General features: G+C 49.9%; 3 protein-coding genes and 1 pseudogene across 5 annotated transcripts; 2 read left to right on the top strand and 2 right to left on the bottom strand.

Annotated features, from left to right (window-relative positions):
* Positions 1-287: 287 nt before the first annotated feature.
* On the bottom strand, positions 288-3032 carry LOC117852929 (uncharacterized). Its single transcript, XM_034735237.2, has 4 exons — positions 1854-3032; positions 1543-1772; positions 1300-1410; positions 288-1217 (listed from the first exon to the last, which is right to left on the bottom strand). The coding sequence occupies exons 1-4, from the start codon at positions 2126-2128 to the stop codon at positions 487-489; spliced, it is 1347 nt and encodes a 448-aa protein (XP_034591128.1). The 5' UTR covers positions 2129-3032; the 3' UTR covers positions 288-486.
* A 415-nt stretch (positions 3033-3447) lies between these two features.
* On the bottom strand, positions 3448-6439 carry LOC117851972 (uncharacterized; annotated as a pseudogene).
* Positions 6440-7876: 1437 nt separating this feature from the next.
* On the top strand, positions 7877-10152 carry LOC117853787 (probable polygalacturonase). 2 transcript variants are annotated; one of them, XM_034736071.2, is made up of 3 exons: positions 7877-8036; positions 8411-8870; positions 8957-10152. In XM_034736071.2, exons 1-3 carry the CDS (start codon positions 8001-8003, stop codon positions 9916-9918), a joined length of 1458 nt encoding a protein of 485 aa, XP_034591962.1. In that variant the 5' UTR covers positions 7877-8000; the 3' UTR covers positions 9919-10152. The 2 variants fall into 2 exon arrangements, with proteins under 2 accessions (XP_034591962.1, XP_034591961.1); XM_034736070.2 differs by having other exon boundaries at positions 8408-8870.
* A 1015-nt stretch (positions 10153-11167) lies between these two features.
* LOC117853790 (uncharacterized) lies at positions 11168-14248 on the top strand. 2 transcript variants are annotated; one of them, XM_034736078.2, is made up of 7 exons: positions 11168-11401; positions 12759-12865; positions 12989-13033; positions 13117-13204; positions 13507-13603; positions 13692-13798; positions 13902-14248. In XM_034736078.2, exons 1-7 carry the CDS (start codon positions 11271-11273, stop codon positions 14023-14025), a joined length of 699 nt encoding a protein of 232 aa, XP_034591969.1. In that variant the 5' UTR covers positions 11168-11270; the 3' UTR covers positions 14026-14248. The 2 variants fall into 2 exon arrangements, with proteins under 2 accessions (XP_034591969.1, XP_034591968.1); XM_034736077.2 differs by having other exon boundaries at positions 11170-11401; positions 13111-13204.
* Positions 14249-14692: the final 444 nt, after the last annotated feature.

Below are 14692 nucleotides of genomic sequence, written 5' to 3'. Positions count from 1 at the left end.
GAAGCTAAGATGGACTTGTATTGTCTGGATTCGTTTGTGCTCATGAATTGTCTCACGCTAGATTTTCGTTCTGTTAAATCCACTTTGAAATGGTCATTAAACCCGGGAAAGGCTTAGTGCGTTCTGCGTGAAAGGGGCCATTAGGATGCTCTATTTCGTTCGCAGTTTGGCACGGTATTGCCCCCATCTCACTGACGCAAACTGTATGAACCGTAAGAGGAGTTTAGTTCTCTCAGTTTAGTTCTCAGAAGATGATTACAATAACCATTTCTAAAGGGCATAAAAACTGAGAGACAACTGCAGTGGCCGTATGCATTTGATTGATTACAACTGCAGTGGACGAAAATCTGATTATAACTCTCTATGTAAATCTCACGCTTTTTCAAAAAGAAAAATCCTCTCCATGCGATTATGCATCGCTTAAGCCTAACAAATGCAAGTGAGACGGTAATTACTAGTAATTAGCAGAAACAATGCCAGCCATGGCTAGGCACACATTCTTCTTAGCACCAACATGCCAAATCCGATGCCAAGGAAGGTGGCAATGGAGATCCCGAAGATGCCGACGAGGATGCCCGGCACGATGAGCGAGCTCCAGCCTTTGGCCGTGGCCATGGCGGCCGCAGTGGTGGGGCCGCCGATGTTGGCGTTGGAGGCGATGAGCAGGGGCTTCCTGTCGAGCCCCACGAGCTTGCCGACACCGAGCAGCACGGCGAGGTGGACGGAGACCTGCACCAGCGCGAACGCGAACACGCTGGGCGCCTTGGTGACCGCGTCCACGACGTTGCCGTTGGCGCCGACGACGGTGAAGAAGAGCTGCATGAGGATGAGGGCCATGGTCTCGCCGGCCGGCGCCAGCTTGCCGAGCTGTCCAGGGAACGCCGTCGCCAGGAACACCACCAGCGCTGTGACGCAGGGCAGGGTGCCGCCCTGGAAGCCCAGCCGGTCGGCGATGGCCGAGCCGGCCTTGCAGATGACGAACGACAGCGCGATCGCCGCGCCGCCGTTCAGCACCGAGAACCGGCCGTCGCCCTCGGGCTCGCCGCCGTCCTTCCGGCCGTCTGTGGCGGCATTCTTGGGCTCTGCTGGTATCTTCGATGCCAATGAGAAGAGGATCATGAAGTAGAGCGCCGAGATGAGGTTGTCTGCAGCGACGCCGGCGGCGACAACGGATGGCGTGATGCCGAGAGCTTCCGAGACGGCGACGAAGTTCACCGCTGTTGCAATTGAGACCATGGTGGATCAGATTGATGATTGTGGATATCGATCATGGCTCTGTCCAGTAAGATAAGAGGTTACCTCCACCTATGTAGCTGCCCATGAGCGCGGCTGCGATCTTCCAGCTATCATGACCGAGCGATCGCATCGGAACCAAAAGATAAGCCACCGTCGTGCCGATAATAGTTGCAACTAGCATCAAAGATTCAGAAAAGTCTCTGTAATTACTTACACTGATTCAGTGAGAAAGCTTGCATCTTGCGAGGCAAGAAACAAACGCCAAGCGGGACGATTAAAGAATGGAATGGGTCAATACCACTATACCAGATCCGATGAGGAATGCCTTGAGGAGGTCGCCGGTGGTGCGGACGACGCGGCGGAGGTCGGCGCCGAGGAGCAGCAGGGGAACGGCGGCCGGCAGCAGGTACTCCATGACGGCGCCGTGCGCCGGCGCGCCGGGGGATATCAGCCCCGCGGCCGTGGCGGCGAGGCCGGCCAAGATGCTGACCAGCGCCCCGCTGAGCGCCGCGCCCCACGACGTCTTCTCCTCCGACCTTCATCCATCCATCGTGTCATGTCAGTGAGTGCACGAATGGAAATCGGTCAGTGTGCCTCAGCCAACGGAAATCACATACCACGTGCCGAATGCGGCGGCGGAGAGGAGGAAGGCCCAGTTGCCCCAGTGGTCGCCGGCCGCGATGGCCGGCGTGGCGGCGGCTCCCGGCGGCCGCAGGGCATGACGGCTTAGGCGAGGGGGGGAAGAGGAGAAGGAGACGCGCTTGTCGTAATGGTGGGTGACGCAAGTGTGCGGCCGCAGGAGCTCGGGCGGGCGGAGGAGGAGGCAGCGGTGCGTCGACGGCGAGGAGTGGTTGGAGAGGAGCAGAGCGGCGGGTGTTGCCACGCCCATCATCCCTTCTTGTCCGGAACTGCTGCCCTGATCCAACCAAGGCCCCCTTTTCTCGTCTTTTGTTTTGTTCTTATTTTATCCGTCCTTTTTGGGCACATTTCATTTTCTTTCTCTCCCATGAAGAGCAATGTGGAAAATGACATCAAGTGTTGTTTGCTTTGGCTATGGCTACGCCATGCTTGGTAGCTTTTGTTCTTCTCTACTACTAGTCACAGCTTGTCAATCCTAGGCGACTAAAATTGCAACAGATTTCAAGTTTTGTGCAACACCGTACAATACCATGCCCCTCTTGTTCTTTTCACTACAACACCGTACAATACCATGCGTAGTTGACCCGGTGCATTCTCAAAAGGGGTATAATGCAAGCTCACTGGATACATTTGCAAATGCATACTACTACAAAGCGGCCCGGCTCCATCTGTGTGGCTTTGGACCAATTCTTGGCTTGCTTCTGCTTCTGTCTGTTTGTGTTTGCCTTCTTCCAAACTTTTGTTCATCTCACATGTTCTCTATTTTCCCTTTCAACACATCTGTTGACGCGTCATGTCCTTTTCATCCTGCTGGTTTTGATTAACACTTACTTGTTTCATCACAAGAACAAACGAATGATTAAACATCACTTTGTATATATGCAAGCAAGACCAGAAACACGGCATCCCAGTATCATGAATGCTTACACAAATTTCTCGTTGATCCTGGGAGAGACAGCCGTCCATGAACGAATTCCAGAAAACGACGTGATACTGGAACCGAGGTCGTCCAGCCGTCCAGGAAACTTCATCTCCATCAGAGTGCAGGTACGACTGCAACTGCCACACACGCACCATCATGGCACAACTAATGCAAATGATTAGCATGCTCAGATCGAGACATGCCTACGAGCCTTGCAACCGCTCTGCTGCAACTAACAAAGCATAATCCCAAGTTCTTGTCTTGTTCAGCGGCGAAATACTCGGATTTGGCGACATGACAGGTTGGAACCAATTCTCTGCTGAGATAAACATGCACAGGGCATCACAGGTGGCAGAAAGTCCTTGTGTCTAGTAATACCTGTTCTGGTTTTGGCCCTCAATCAGCTGCAAAACAAGTCAAATGATGAGCAGATAGATATTCAGGGTCTGGAGACATACCAGGTTGGCAACAATACTTTGCGTTTGGGATACACAATACATGACATCACAGGCAGGTGCCAAATGGCGTAACTGACAGGTCAATCATCTGCCCTGCACAAGATGCAGACGTGTCTGCTCCAAGGGACACGTATGGACAACGCCAAGTCAAAGATTTCCAGATTCGCACATACACAGACAAACAGCCCAATCATGACTCAAACATACATTACCGGCAGAGTTTCATCATACCTACAGACATTGCAAGATTATTATAAGGAACAGCGTTCTGTTGATGCTACACAGAAACAAGAATTTAGCTGCCATGTCTTGCATTCAGATAAACTCCTCCACGTCTATAAATAGATCACAGGAACAAAGATCAAGCATAGTGCAACCAAGCTCTCTAATACCTCACCCTACACTATCTGCTTCTATCTCCAGCAAAAGAAACGTCTCGTTCATTTCACCAAGATGGCTGATGAAGCAAGCGCCACTCATCTCATCACAGTTTACAGGGCTGAGAGGCAAAGGAGAGTTCGCCCGCTGCCGCGACGTGGACAGATCAAGCTCAAGATAGCGCACACTGTGGCGCACTCCATCGCATCTGCGCTTCTCAGGACCTTTTCACAGCTCCCAGTTCTCGATCAGAAATGAATGTGACAAATTGTAAAGTTAGTTTCCACTGTAGGTTGCTCCCTGTGTAATCTGTTTATCAGAAAACAGCAGCATGTAGAGGTTGCTCCTCTCTCTGCATGTAATGGTGCGAACTTCATGAATGATCCCGTGGTCCATTATTGTCACTTTTCATGTCTTGCTCCTGTTTTGCGTCTTTAACTTGTTGGTCAGCATTGTCTGATTCTGATTCAGTATCAGAGCATTCGCTATCTGAACTATCTACACAGACTAGACTCTTTGATGGCTTCATACTCATACCGACGATACTTCTGATCCATGTCCCCTCGAAAAGAGGATTTCTTGTTGAGGTTGAGCCACCCGTATCCTCCACGTTTGATGAGCCGCTTGATGATGTGCCAGTCAAAAATGTTGAGGCCACTTTGCATGCAGTCACAATTTCCTTTTTTGCTTGTTTCAGCTGAGTGGAAAATAAAGCATTGATGAAGTTCAAGCCAATAAAACAACTAATTTTATTCGGGGATGGTATTTCCAATGGATAAGGCTACTGCAATTTTTGGACCTACCAGCAAACATTTTTGTTTTTTGCATACATGTTCTTAATAAATATATTTTCAACACGGTCTGATAGCGACACGACAGTTTTCATTTAGATTCCCTATTTCCCTGCAGATAGCATGTGCATGCATTTTTGGGTGGTTCTTCATGGTTTTATCTGTTTCAGTTTGATTAACATGAGGTACAATTTACTTGCTAGTAAGTTTTCCAAGAGTGAGACACTGAAAAAAAAGAGTCTAGAACATACACATAAGTACATAACTTTCAGGGGAAACATATCAAACTTCAATGGTACAAAATATGATGACAGAATTTCAAGAGAAAACATAACATTAGCAGATAAATACCAGAGTGTATACCTTCACCGCTGTAGTTTCAGCAACCTCTAGAGCAGCATCACCCGCATTTGCAAAGCGATTGACCCAACCTGCACATAATCCATCAGTCTGAACTCTGAAGTTGTAAAGCAGTTTAATTTTTGAAAATTTTCATGATTCAGCTTAATTTCAGAATAAAGGGCGTTTAGATTGCAGCAGTCAGTATAAACAAGGAACAACCAAATAATTTTATTTATGAGCCAAACAGTAAGAAATTGGAAGCACCTGGAAGTTTGGGCACTTCAAGCTTTTCGCAGAAGGTATTACAGAAGTGATTGCAATTTCTCGACAGGAGTTCATATGACTGTCCAGGCCACTCCCAGCTCAATTCCCTTAGTATTTGGTTCACCTTCAGAATACAGCAGTTGGTCTTCCCAAGAACTATGGACTCACGATAAGTGTACATCGGATTTTTGCATGGGGGGCAGCTAAAAACCCCAGTGCCACGTTCGCAGTAGCCAAATGATCATTCTTCATCCCCGTAGACCTGTTATTTGAGATGTTCAGGAGTTAATCAGGACTCATCTGGCTAATAGAGGTTCAACAATAAGCATGAACTAATGAATACTCAGTAGCTAGGAATGAGGAATCTCATTGCAAATTTAGTCACACTGACATCACGGATAACTTGTTTGGCAGGATGCATGCATCAGTAAAATGCCATCGATGAGAGCAGTAAGGGAGCCTAGCAATCAGTGTTCCCTTTCTAGAGGGCCAGGATCCAAGCCATTTCAGAAAACCAGGCTGAGGAGCAAAATCCGTGGCAACACTATTAAGCTGACTCGAAGATTTTTACCACATGCTGCATTTAACCCTACCCTACTGGTTTAGTACCAAGTCTCCAATTATATTCGAGGGTAAGAAAAGGTACAAGTTTCCCAGTGAGATGACAGTTTCAGGTACACTCTCTTCAAGATGCAGGGTAAATTGGTGGCTAGCAGTTACAGATATACTAGTTTCTACGCTTGTCTTGTCGATTCCAATGGACAATGAAATTAATTTCTTAATCAAAGCTTTAAAAATATAATAAACCCAATGGCATCAAGACCCAATCGTTGGGGGACGCTGCAGGCATTCGAAGAGGAGAAAGAATGACCTGGATGGCGGTGTGGAAGATGCCGCCGAGGCCGATGGCGTCCTTGAAGAAGCGGTTGATGTGGAGCACGGTGCTGTCGGTGCCGGCGTTGGCGACGTCGTAGACGTGCGCGACCACCTCCTGGCCCATCCCCGGTGCGCCGCCGGAGATCGCCCCTCCCTTGTGCCGGAGCGGATGACGGACCGGGCCCGCCTGCTGTCTGACGACTTTTCTGCTTTACGCTTTCGTTTTTTAACCCTGCCAGCCTTTTTTCGTTGGTTTTGGTTCTGCAGTCAGTTTCTTGTCGATCTTCTGCCAGATAAAGAAAGGAAAACCGTGTACAGTATTCAGGAGACGATAAACCTAGCTAACTATTAGGATCTGCTAGCTAGTGATGAACGGCCAAGATATTGGATAAGTAAGGCAGGCAACATGTAAAGAAGAGGCGGTCGGATGGGAGGAGTATGTGATGAGGGATTGAGTGCAGGTCACAATTGAATTGAACGATCGGTTACGTGGTGGATGGATAGAAATTAAAGGCCTGGCCTGCTACTAATTGGTTTGGCTTCCTGCCACCTCCATTGTAATATAATGTATGTTCTTTAGCACTAGCTGTTGGTATGCATGCATGCTGCGCACACACTGTCTATCACTGTCGTCGTGTGCATGCATGTCGGCGATAGATGATCCATCGATGTGCCATTGTGCCACCACCACTTGCTTTACATTTCGGCGCAGCTATATAGGCATCTATCAGCTCCTTTTTTTGATTGGTGCATGCAACTCAGATTTCTTTTACTTTTTTTAAACGTAAAAGGTACGAGCACTGCCACATCATATAAGGAGAAGAGAGTGTGTCAAGTTTACATTAAGTAGTTTACATAATGAACATTGAGCTCAAACCTCGTTACAAACAGTTGCATTATGAAATGCCTAATCAACACTCGGCGCTCCGCAAGCCCTCTGGCGCATTCGAAGTTCTTCCTTCCTTGATCAGATGGAATACCTGCCATGGATTGCTCAGATTTCTTTTAACCTTTTGGCTTCTCCGGCTTGATCGTCGGATACGCGTGCATGCGGTGGGCCGGCAAAAAGTTGATGAAAACGACCGAGCACTAGCAGCACACACTCACGTCGTTCGACCGGATCCAAAAGCGGCAGGCATGCAGAGATATATAATGATAATATAGATGGAGAAAATTTTCAGCACCGCCCAGGCCACTACTGCAATGGATCATGGAATTCATTCCCAGCTGATCTGAAACATGCACTCAAACTGAAGCATGCACGCGCAGCTAACTCAGTGATCAACTTCGCACTTGCCTTGTGATCCAGGTGCAGCCAGCCCTGAGTGCAATAGTCCAATGCAATCCAAGGGAAGAATGCAGCAGCTCGTGAGGTCGCTGGCGTGGCGTGAAGGCCGAAAGCAATAATGCATGCTAGCACTAGCCGCCCGTGATCCATCATCCATCCAGCAACCAATATGATGCAGGGCCTTGACGACAAACGCAGGACACAAACCCAACCAAAACAAAAACTAGGTGCTGCCTGCGACAAACGCAGTAACGTAACTAGTGCTCCCTTAACTTCATAGCGCTAGTATACATTTAAGAAATTCAGTTACCATGCTAAAAACAAATTACTACTAATAAGCGTGAACAGTACAGTGTCAGTGGATGCTAACCTAGCTAGGAATAGTAGAGAAACCTAAAAAGGGGCACTAGGCCGGTAGAAAGCTAGCCAAATTTCTTGCGATTCAGGTAACTGAAGATAGACTGTAAGAAAATATGTACTGCTGCAATGGGACAATGACAAGGACAGTTGCAGATGCAATTTCTTTTCCGATTAGTGCAAAAGGAAAAAAAGAGAATGCAGGAAAAGTTGGTTGCGGATTGCACTGCAAAAGAAAGCCAGATTAATTAAGTGGTTAAATGAATGAAGGAGCGAGTGCTCAACAGTGAGCCAAGGAGTCCTACCTAGTATAAATTGGGCACCGCTCCTGACGCTACAATCCAATCCACTCCCCCTCCCCTCCTCGCTCCTGTCCTGTGAAGGAAGTCACGGGTCACAAGAGGCCAGGCCACTGCGGTTACCAGCGCCGAGCGAGGCCGGCGGCAGCAATGGCGTCGCCAATAATGCTCTCACCGTTCCTCCATGTACGACCTCATTCTCTGGCTCTCTGCTATCATGTATATATTGTTGCCAGTTCTTGCAAGTCGCTGTGGCCTCGTGTTTCTTCTTCTTCTTCTTCTTTTCTTGCACGGTTTCTCGCATTCATATCTCTAGTTCTGTACTGCAAAACTCCCTGTGGAAAAAAAATGAATTGCTTGCAGGTCCAGATCCGTCCAGTTTCCTCCCTCTCTTTTGCGCTTTCTTTTTGGTCATCAATCATCCGTTCGCTTCGCAACTTGCGCACGCGCACGATGGAATGGCGCACTACTCAAAACGCCTTTGTAGAGCAAGATGCAGGATTTCAGGTATACGGTACTGTAACTCACAATCCTTCTGCTGCTGTTTCTGGGTCCAGCAGCTTGTCCTCCTCCTCGTCGCCGCGTCGGGAACGGTGGTGGCCGCGCGCCACCACCACTCCTCCCCGGCGGAGTCGAGGACCGGGCAGAGCATGTACCTGGCGCCGAGCTGCCGTGCGCACACGGCGTCGCTGGCCGACTTCGGCGGCGTGGGCGACGGGACGACGTCGAACACGGCGGCGTTCCGGTCGGCGGTGGACCACCTGTCGCAGTACTCTGGCGAGGGCGGCGGCGGCGCGATGCTGTACGTTCCGGCGGGGAAGTGGCTGACGGGGCCCTTCAACCTGACGAGCCACTTCACGCTCTTCCTGCACAGCGACGCCGTCATCCTGGGATCCCAGAACATCAGCGAGTGGCCGGTGATTGCCCCCCTGCCTTCGTACGGGAGAGGGAGGGACAAGATTGGGGGGCGGTACGCGAGCCTCATCGGCGGATCCAACCTCACCGACGTCGTCATCACCGGTGAGCAATGAATGTTCTGGAAGAAATGAGTCTTGATACTGATAGAAATCGATCTGACACCAATGCAAACCGATACACTATTGCAGGGAACAACGGGACGATCGATGGGCAGGGCGCGATGTGGTGGTCCAAGTTCCACCAGAACAAGCTCAAGTACACCCGTGGTTACCTGGTGGAGCTGATGTGGTCCGACACCATCTTCATCTCGAACGTGACGCTGGTGAACTCGCCGGCGTGGAACATCCACCCGGTGTACAGCAGCAACATCGTGGTGCAGGGCGTGACGATCCTTGCCCCGACGCGTTCCCCCAACACGGACGGCATCAACCCGGACTCGTGCTCCCACGTCCGCATCGAGGACTGCTACGTCGTCTCCGGCGACGACTGCGTGGCCATCAAGAGCGGGTGGGACGAGTACGGCATCGCCTACGGCATGCCCAGCGAGCACATCGTGGTGCGCCGGCTCACCTGCGTGTCCCCGACGAGCGCCGTCATCGCGCTCGGCAGCGAGATGTCCGGGGGGATACGGGACGTGCGCGCCGAGGACATCACGGCGATCAACTCCGAGTCCGGCGTGCGCATCAAGACCGCCGTCGGCCGAGGGAACTACGTGAGGGACGTGTTCGTGCGGGGGATGAAGCTGGACGGCATGAAGTACGTGTTCTGGATGACGGGCAACTACAAGTCCCACCCGGACGACGGCTTCGACCCCAACGCGATCCCCGTGGTGGAGAACATCAGCTACCAGGACGTGGTGGCGACGGGGGTGTACAAGTCGGCGGCGAGGCTCGAGGGCATCGACGGCGCGCCGTTCCGGGGAATCTGCCTCGCCAACGTCACGGCGGAGTTCGACAAGTCGAGGAAGTATCCCTGGACGTGCACCGACGTGGAGGGCGTGTCGTCGGCGGACGTGAGCCCGGCGCCGTGCGAGGCGCTGCAGGGGAAGCACGACGGCGCCTGCCCGTTCCCGACGGACACGCTGCCCATCGACCAAGTCACCGTGCAGCAGTGCGCCTACGACGTCCCCAACCCCAAAGGGGGAAACTAAAACTAGCTGCTGTGCTTCACAAGGTAGCAGAAGCAGAGACTACTGCAAACAATAAGGAAGTAGGATGGCCATGGCGTGCTTAATTACCAGTTTGGATGTGAGTCTGTGTTATGCAAGCTGTTGGATGCAGTCATCAGCAGAGCTTGCATGTCTGATGAATTCAGAATGTTGTGAAACCTGACGAATCCAATCTGCCTACACATAACACATAAACATGACATAGCTTTGCACCCAGAGGATACAGCAGAGGATGCCAGCCGGCAATTAGGATAGGATAAGCTAAAGCGCCATGGCTGCCGATGCGCTCTACACCTCTAGTGTCCTCGCCGGCGCCGGGTCATAGGTACCCATAGGCCATAGGGAGGCAGAGCAGAGCAGCCGCTGTCTTTGCACACCTTGGTGACGACGGCCGCATTCGATTCTCTCTGGCCTGGGTACCTCAGGCCCATCCGATCCATGATGCTGCTCTACGGCCGGGAACAACGAATGGGACATCCAGGTCGGCTCCTAACTTCCGGCCCATCTTCTTCTCCTTCCTCCCGCACCGCCTCACCTCTGCCACCGGCCAACCTGCCACCACCGCCAGACCTCCATGCCGTCCCCATCCTTTCCTCTTCTATAACCGTCAACCATTCGATCCCCCACCCCTAGCAACTCCGAACCCTAACCCCTCCACCGCCTAGACCACCACCCCGGCCGTATCCCGCCCCTCCTTAGCTTACTCCTCGCCAGCGCGTGAGAGTGGTGGCACCATCGTCCCGAGCTACCGGAAGGAGATCGGCCGCACGAATCTCAAACATCGGAAGCCTCTGCATCCTGTGCTTTTGACAGCTCAAGTACACCACCTTTCTCCATCCATCTTAAAAAAACCTAAAAAGGACTTATTTCGAATTTAATTTTGCACATGGACATATATGTGGAGTCACAGTAATAAATGTGACGTGCCTGTTACCGCACTGTGCGACTTGGTCGATTTCCGAAAGAATATTGTTTGTGTATAGTTTGTAGATCTAGCGTGCACACAGGGGTGTGCGGGGGGTGTATGGATTTAGCGTGTGTTTGCGTATACGTTCAGATACTACACTAGGTGCGTTAATGAAAATAAAGTAGTAAAATAAAAGTAGGGGCCACGTGGACTATTGTGAGGTGTCGAGGCTAGAAAAAAGGAGGACTTCAACAGCAAATACCAGACTTGCCCAGGGGCTTTGCCGCAAATATCCGGGCCAGCCGCCGCAGCCTACCCGACCGCGTCTTCCTCGCCTCGCCTCGCATCCGCCAGAACACAACACAAACCGAAGCAGCCCCCAGCTTTACCTGCCGCCTAGGGTTTCCACGCCAAGGAGCTACCTGAGATGACGACGGCGGCGCGGCCCACCTGGGCGCCGGCCAAGGGCGGCAACGAGCAGGGGGGCACCCGAATCTTCGGCCCCTCCCAGAAGTACTCCTCGCGCGACCTCGCCGCACACACCTCCCTCAAGCCCAGGTATGGCCCTAATCCTTCCTTCCTTCCTTCCTTCCATGGAATCGTACCATCTTCTCTACGGATTGGTTCCTTGTGTAGAGATCTGGCCGAGATTTTGTCGTTAACCTCTGCCTGCGTGTAGCTCTGCTCGACTGAAGAAAGGGGAAATAACTAGGGTTTGTTCCAAGGAGACTTCTGATTTGCGGCGATTTCACGATTATTAGGGCGATGTATTCGATCGCGGCGCGATATAATGGCCAAGCCAAGCAATTGCCGTCCAACCCTTGCCTGCCTAGCTGTGGCTGCCAATCCTATCGTGATTATAGAGTGATTAATCTCCCTTGACTTGTTGCTCAGTAACCTTTTTTTTTTCCTCCACCTGATTGCTTGCGGGCAGCAGCATGCACGTGCACCGCATCTGATGATCATTCTGGCTGCGCCATGTAATTTGGATTTCATGTGCAAATCGAATAGGGACACCTACTGTTTTATACGTGGTCGAGTTTTCTTAATATTAACCTAGTAACTCGTGTATCCGTCTTGCTATGAAATTAAGGCTCAAAACACAAACTTCTATATGCCTACTCAATTCTACAATGGACATGTGGTAATCGGGTCATAATCAACCTAGCAAACCTTTTCCAATTATAAACAGGAGGGTATTTCCAATTATAAGCAGGAGGGGCAAGCACCCTGCTGACTAATATATACTAATAAAAATAGGGTTACAAGGGACTAAGAATTCAAAGGATAGAAAACCAAAAAGCATAAGAAAAAAGGAGTTATAGTAAAGCCTCTAGCCACTCTGAAATTTGGGGAAAAGAGAATATTTCTTCGCATGATCGATAACCCTTGTGAATCAATGCTTGTAGGTGCCCCTGCACACTTGAGAGTAGAAATGTTTCTTGAATTAAAAAATGAAACCATTTCTAGTGGTCCAATTGCCCCCAACACATCAGAAAATAATAATAATCTCCATTGGGCAGCCAATAGGAGCTCTCAAATGTTCTAAAATCTGGAAAGGTTGCCGATTTCTTGGCACCTGTAGATTGATCATGCCAGCCTTTTGAGAAAGGGCAGTGAAGGAAAATATGTAATCAACTAAGCATTTACAAATCCAAATTGCTTCCTTTGCTTCTCAAGGCATGGCAAAGGAAATTTCATCACCACCAGTGTACTGTTTACAAATATGTATACGTATATGTTCCCTGTTAGCATCTGTGAATCACAACTAATCTCCTCGGACGGGTTTAAAATATTCCTTTTTCATTATAATAGTCTCTCCGGTTGTCTGCCACTCTGCCTAAACCTTTCGTTCCCAATATGTCAGCCTGAGGTTTGTCCCTCTATGACTCACTATTTGCTCCCATGTGTACAGGAAAGAGGGGCAGCAGACCACAGAGGAGTTACAGAAGAGGAACCTCAGGGAGGAACTTGAGGAACGTGAGCGCAAGCATTACTCTTCCAAGGATAAGTCCTATGCTGGTATGCCTACTTTCTCTGTCTCTTTTAGTTGGTTTTCTGCTTTAGATGGTCATCTAATTGTGAAGTGGAAGTTTGTAACTGGGGTGTGTACAATCCATAACAAGTGCATCTTATTACCTGCAGAAGAGAGAGACCTGCGGAAAAGTTCAAGCCAGCTACTCTTAGAAGGTTGGTGGAACGAGTGCTGCATCAATATCTGTTTATGTTGTGGCTTAGTGATTGATTTATTCCTTTCTTGCTGTAAGTCATAGGGTCAAAGAGAGATGCTGAGGATAAGATAGTCCCACGAGAAATTGATGCAGATGACTCCGATGTGGAGCCTAAAAGCGATGATGAAAGGTCTGTACCATTTTCCTTCTGAGTGTTAGAGTGATTTATAAACCTTGCACTTGTGAGATGCTGCTGGGATTCTTCTCGTTCATGTGTTTTTATTTTCTATGTCACATTCAGTAAACCTCCACTGGTGTGCATTGCTTAGCATACTAGCACGTTAAATTTCCTGTGATCAGGCTGCTGGGCGGATAAAATAAGGCAATATCAAATTTTTTCTTTCGTTGAGCTTGTGTTCCTCATAATTTAGTACGCTACCACTTCACTATCTTTTGTTGCGCTTACACATTGAATATCAAAAATCTATTCAGCGATGAAGATGACGATGACGATGACGACGACACTGAAGCTCTAATGGCAGAGCTTGAGAGGATAAAGAAAGAAAGAGCCGAGGAGAAGCTTAGAAAGGTTTGTTGTTTTTGTATCTCTATTGTGATATTTCAGTGTGGTGTACATTTAGGGTTTGGAAGCATGATTGGAAATGATTGATTTGCAGGAGCGGCAACAAGCAGAAGAGGAGGCCAAGATGAAGGAGGCTGAACTGATGCGGGGAAACCCTTTGATTAATATCAACAATCCCGGCTCCTTCAGTGTTAAGAGAAGGTAAAGATGCTGATGGTTAGCAGCTTCTCCTACCATGTAACGTAATAGGAATTACAAGGGGGTTCTGGTGTGCCTAATCTTGCTGGACATGTGTGGTTTGCAGGTGGGATGATGATGTGGTGTTCAAGAACCAGGCACGTGGAGAGACCAAGACTCCAAAACGGTTCATCAATGACACCATCAGAAGTGATTTCCACCGCAAATTTCTGCAGAGGTACATGAAGTGAAGCTTGTGCTGTGTACGGTTTAAATGTGTCCTTGGCGTGGTATGTCAGAGGGCGCTATATTTCGGGGCTCATCATCTTGTGATGCTTGTGGATGAGGGAGGGAGAGACCATTGTGCTGTATAACATAACAGGCCTTTTTAAAAATGTGCCGTGTCTCGATGAGTGTTTAAACACCTACCCTGTTTCAGACGGGGAAAGTTGAAGTAAACATTTGAGCTCTGTATATGATGTCGTGGTGAATGTGCGACAAAGGTGCATAAAACCTTTGAAGCGTTGCAGGCGTACATGGTTTGTTGCAGGCCCCTGCGTTTTCGCCCGTCTGCCAAAACAGCTTCCCCGCTCATCCGCTCAGCAGTCCGCACGCCGCAGGCCCTCCCTTCCGTTCATCGTCCTGCTGCGCGGCCACCGCCATCGACGTCTATACCACCTCCTCTTCGAGGGCGATCCTCGCCCAGCTTGGATCAGATTCGTCGTTCTTCGTCACCGACCTCATGCACTCCCCAGGGTGTGGCCGTTCTCGCGCTTCCGCAGGGCGTTGTGGGAGGTGAGTGGTGCTGACGCCGTGCTCCCCTGACGAGCTCGCTGCCATTGCCAAGCTCTTGGAGGGTCAAGAGATCCCCGAGGCCAAGATTGGCTCTCCGCTGGCCTTTACCTTTACACCTCCATC

Source organism: Setaria viridis, chromosome 4, assembly GCF_005286985.2.
Source record: "Setaria viridis chromosome 4, Setaria_viridis_v4.0, whole genome shotgun sequence".
Lineage (NCBI taxonomy): Eukaryota > Viridiplantae > Streptophyta > Magnoliopsida > Poales > Poaceae > Setaria > Setaria viridis.
This window is presented reverse-complemented; position numbering and strand designations above follow the sequence as displayed.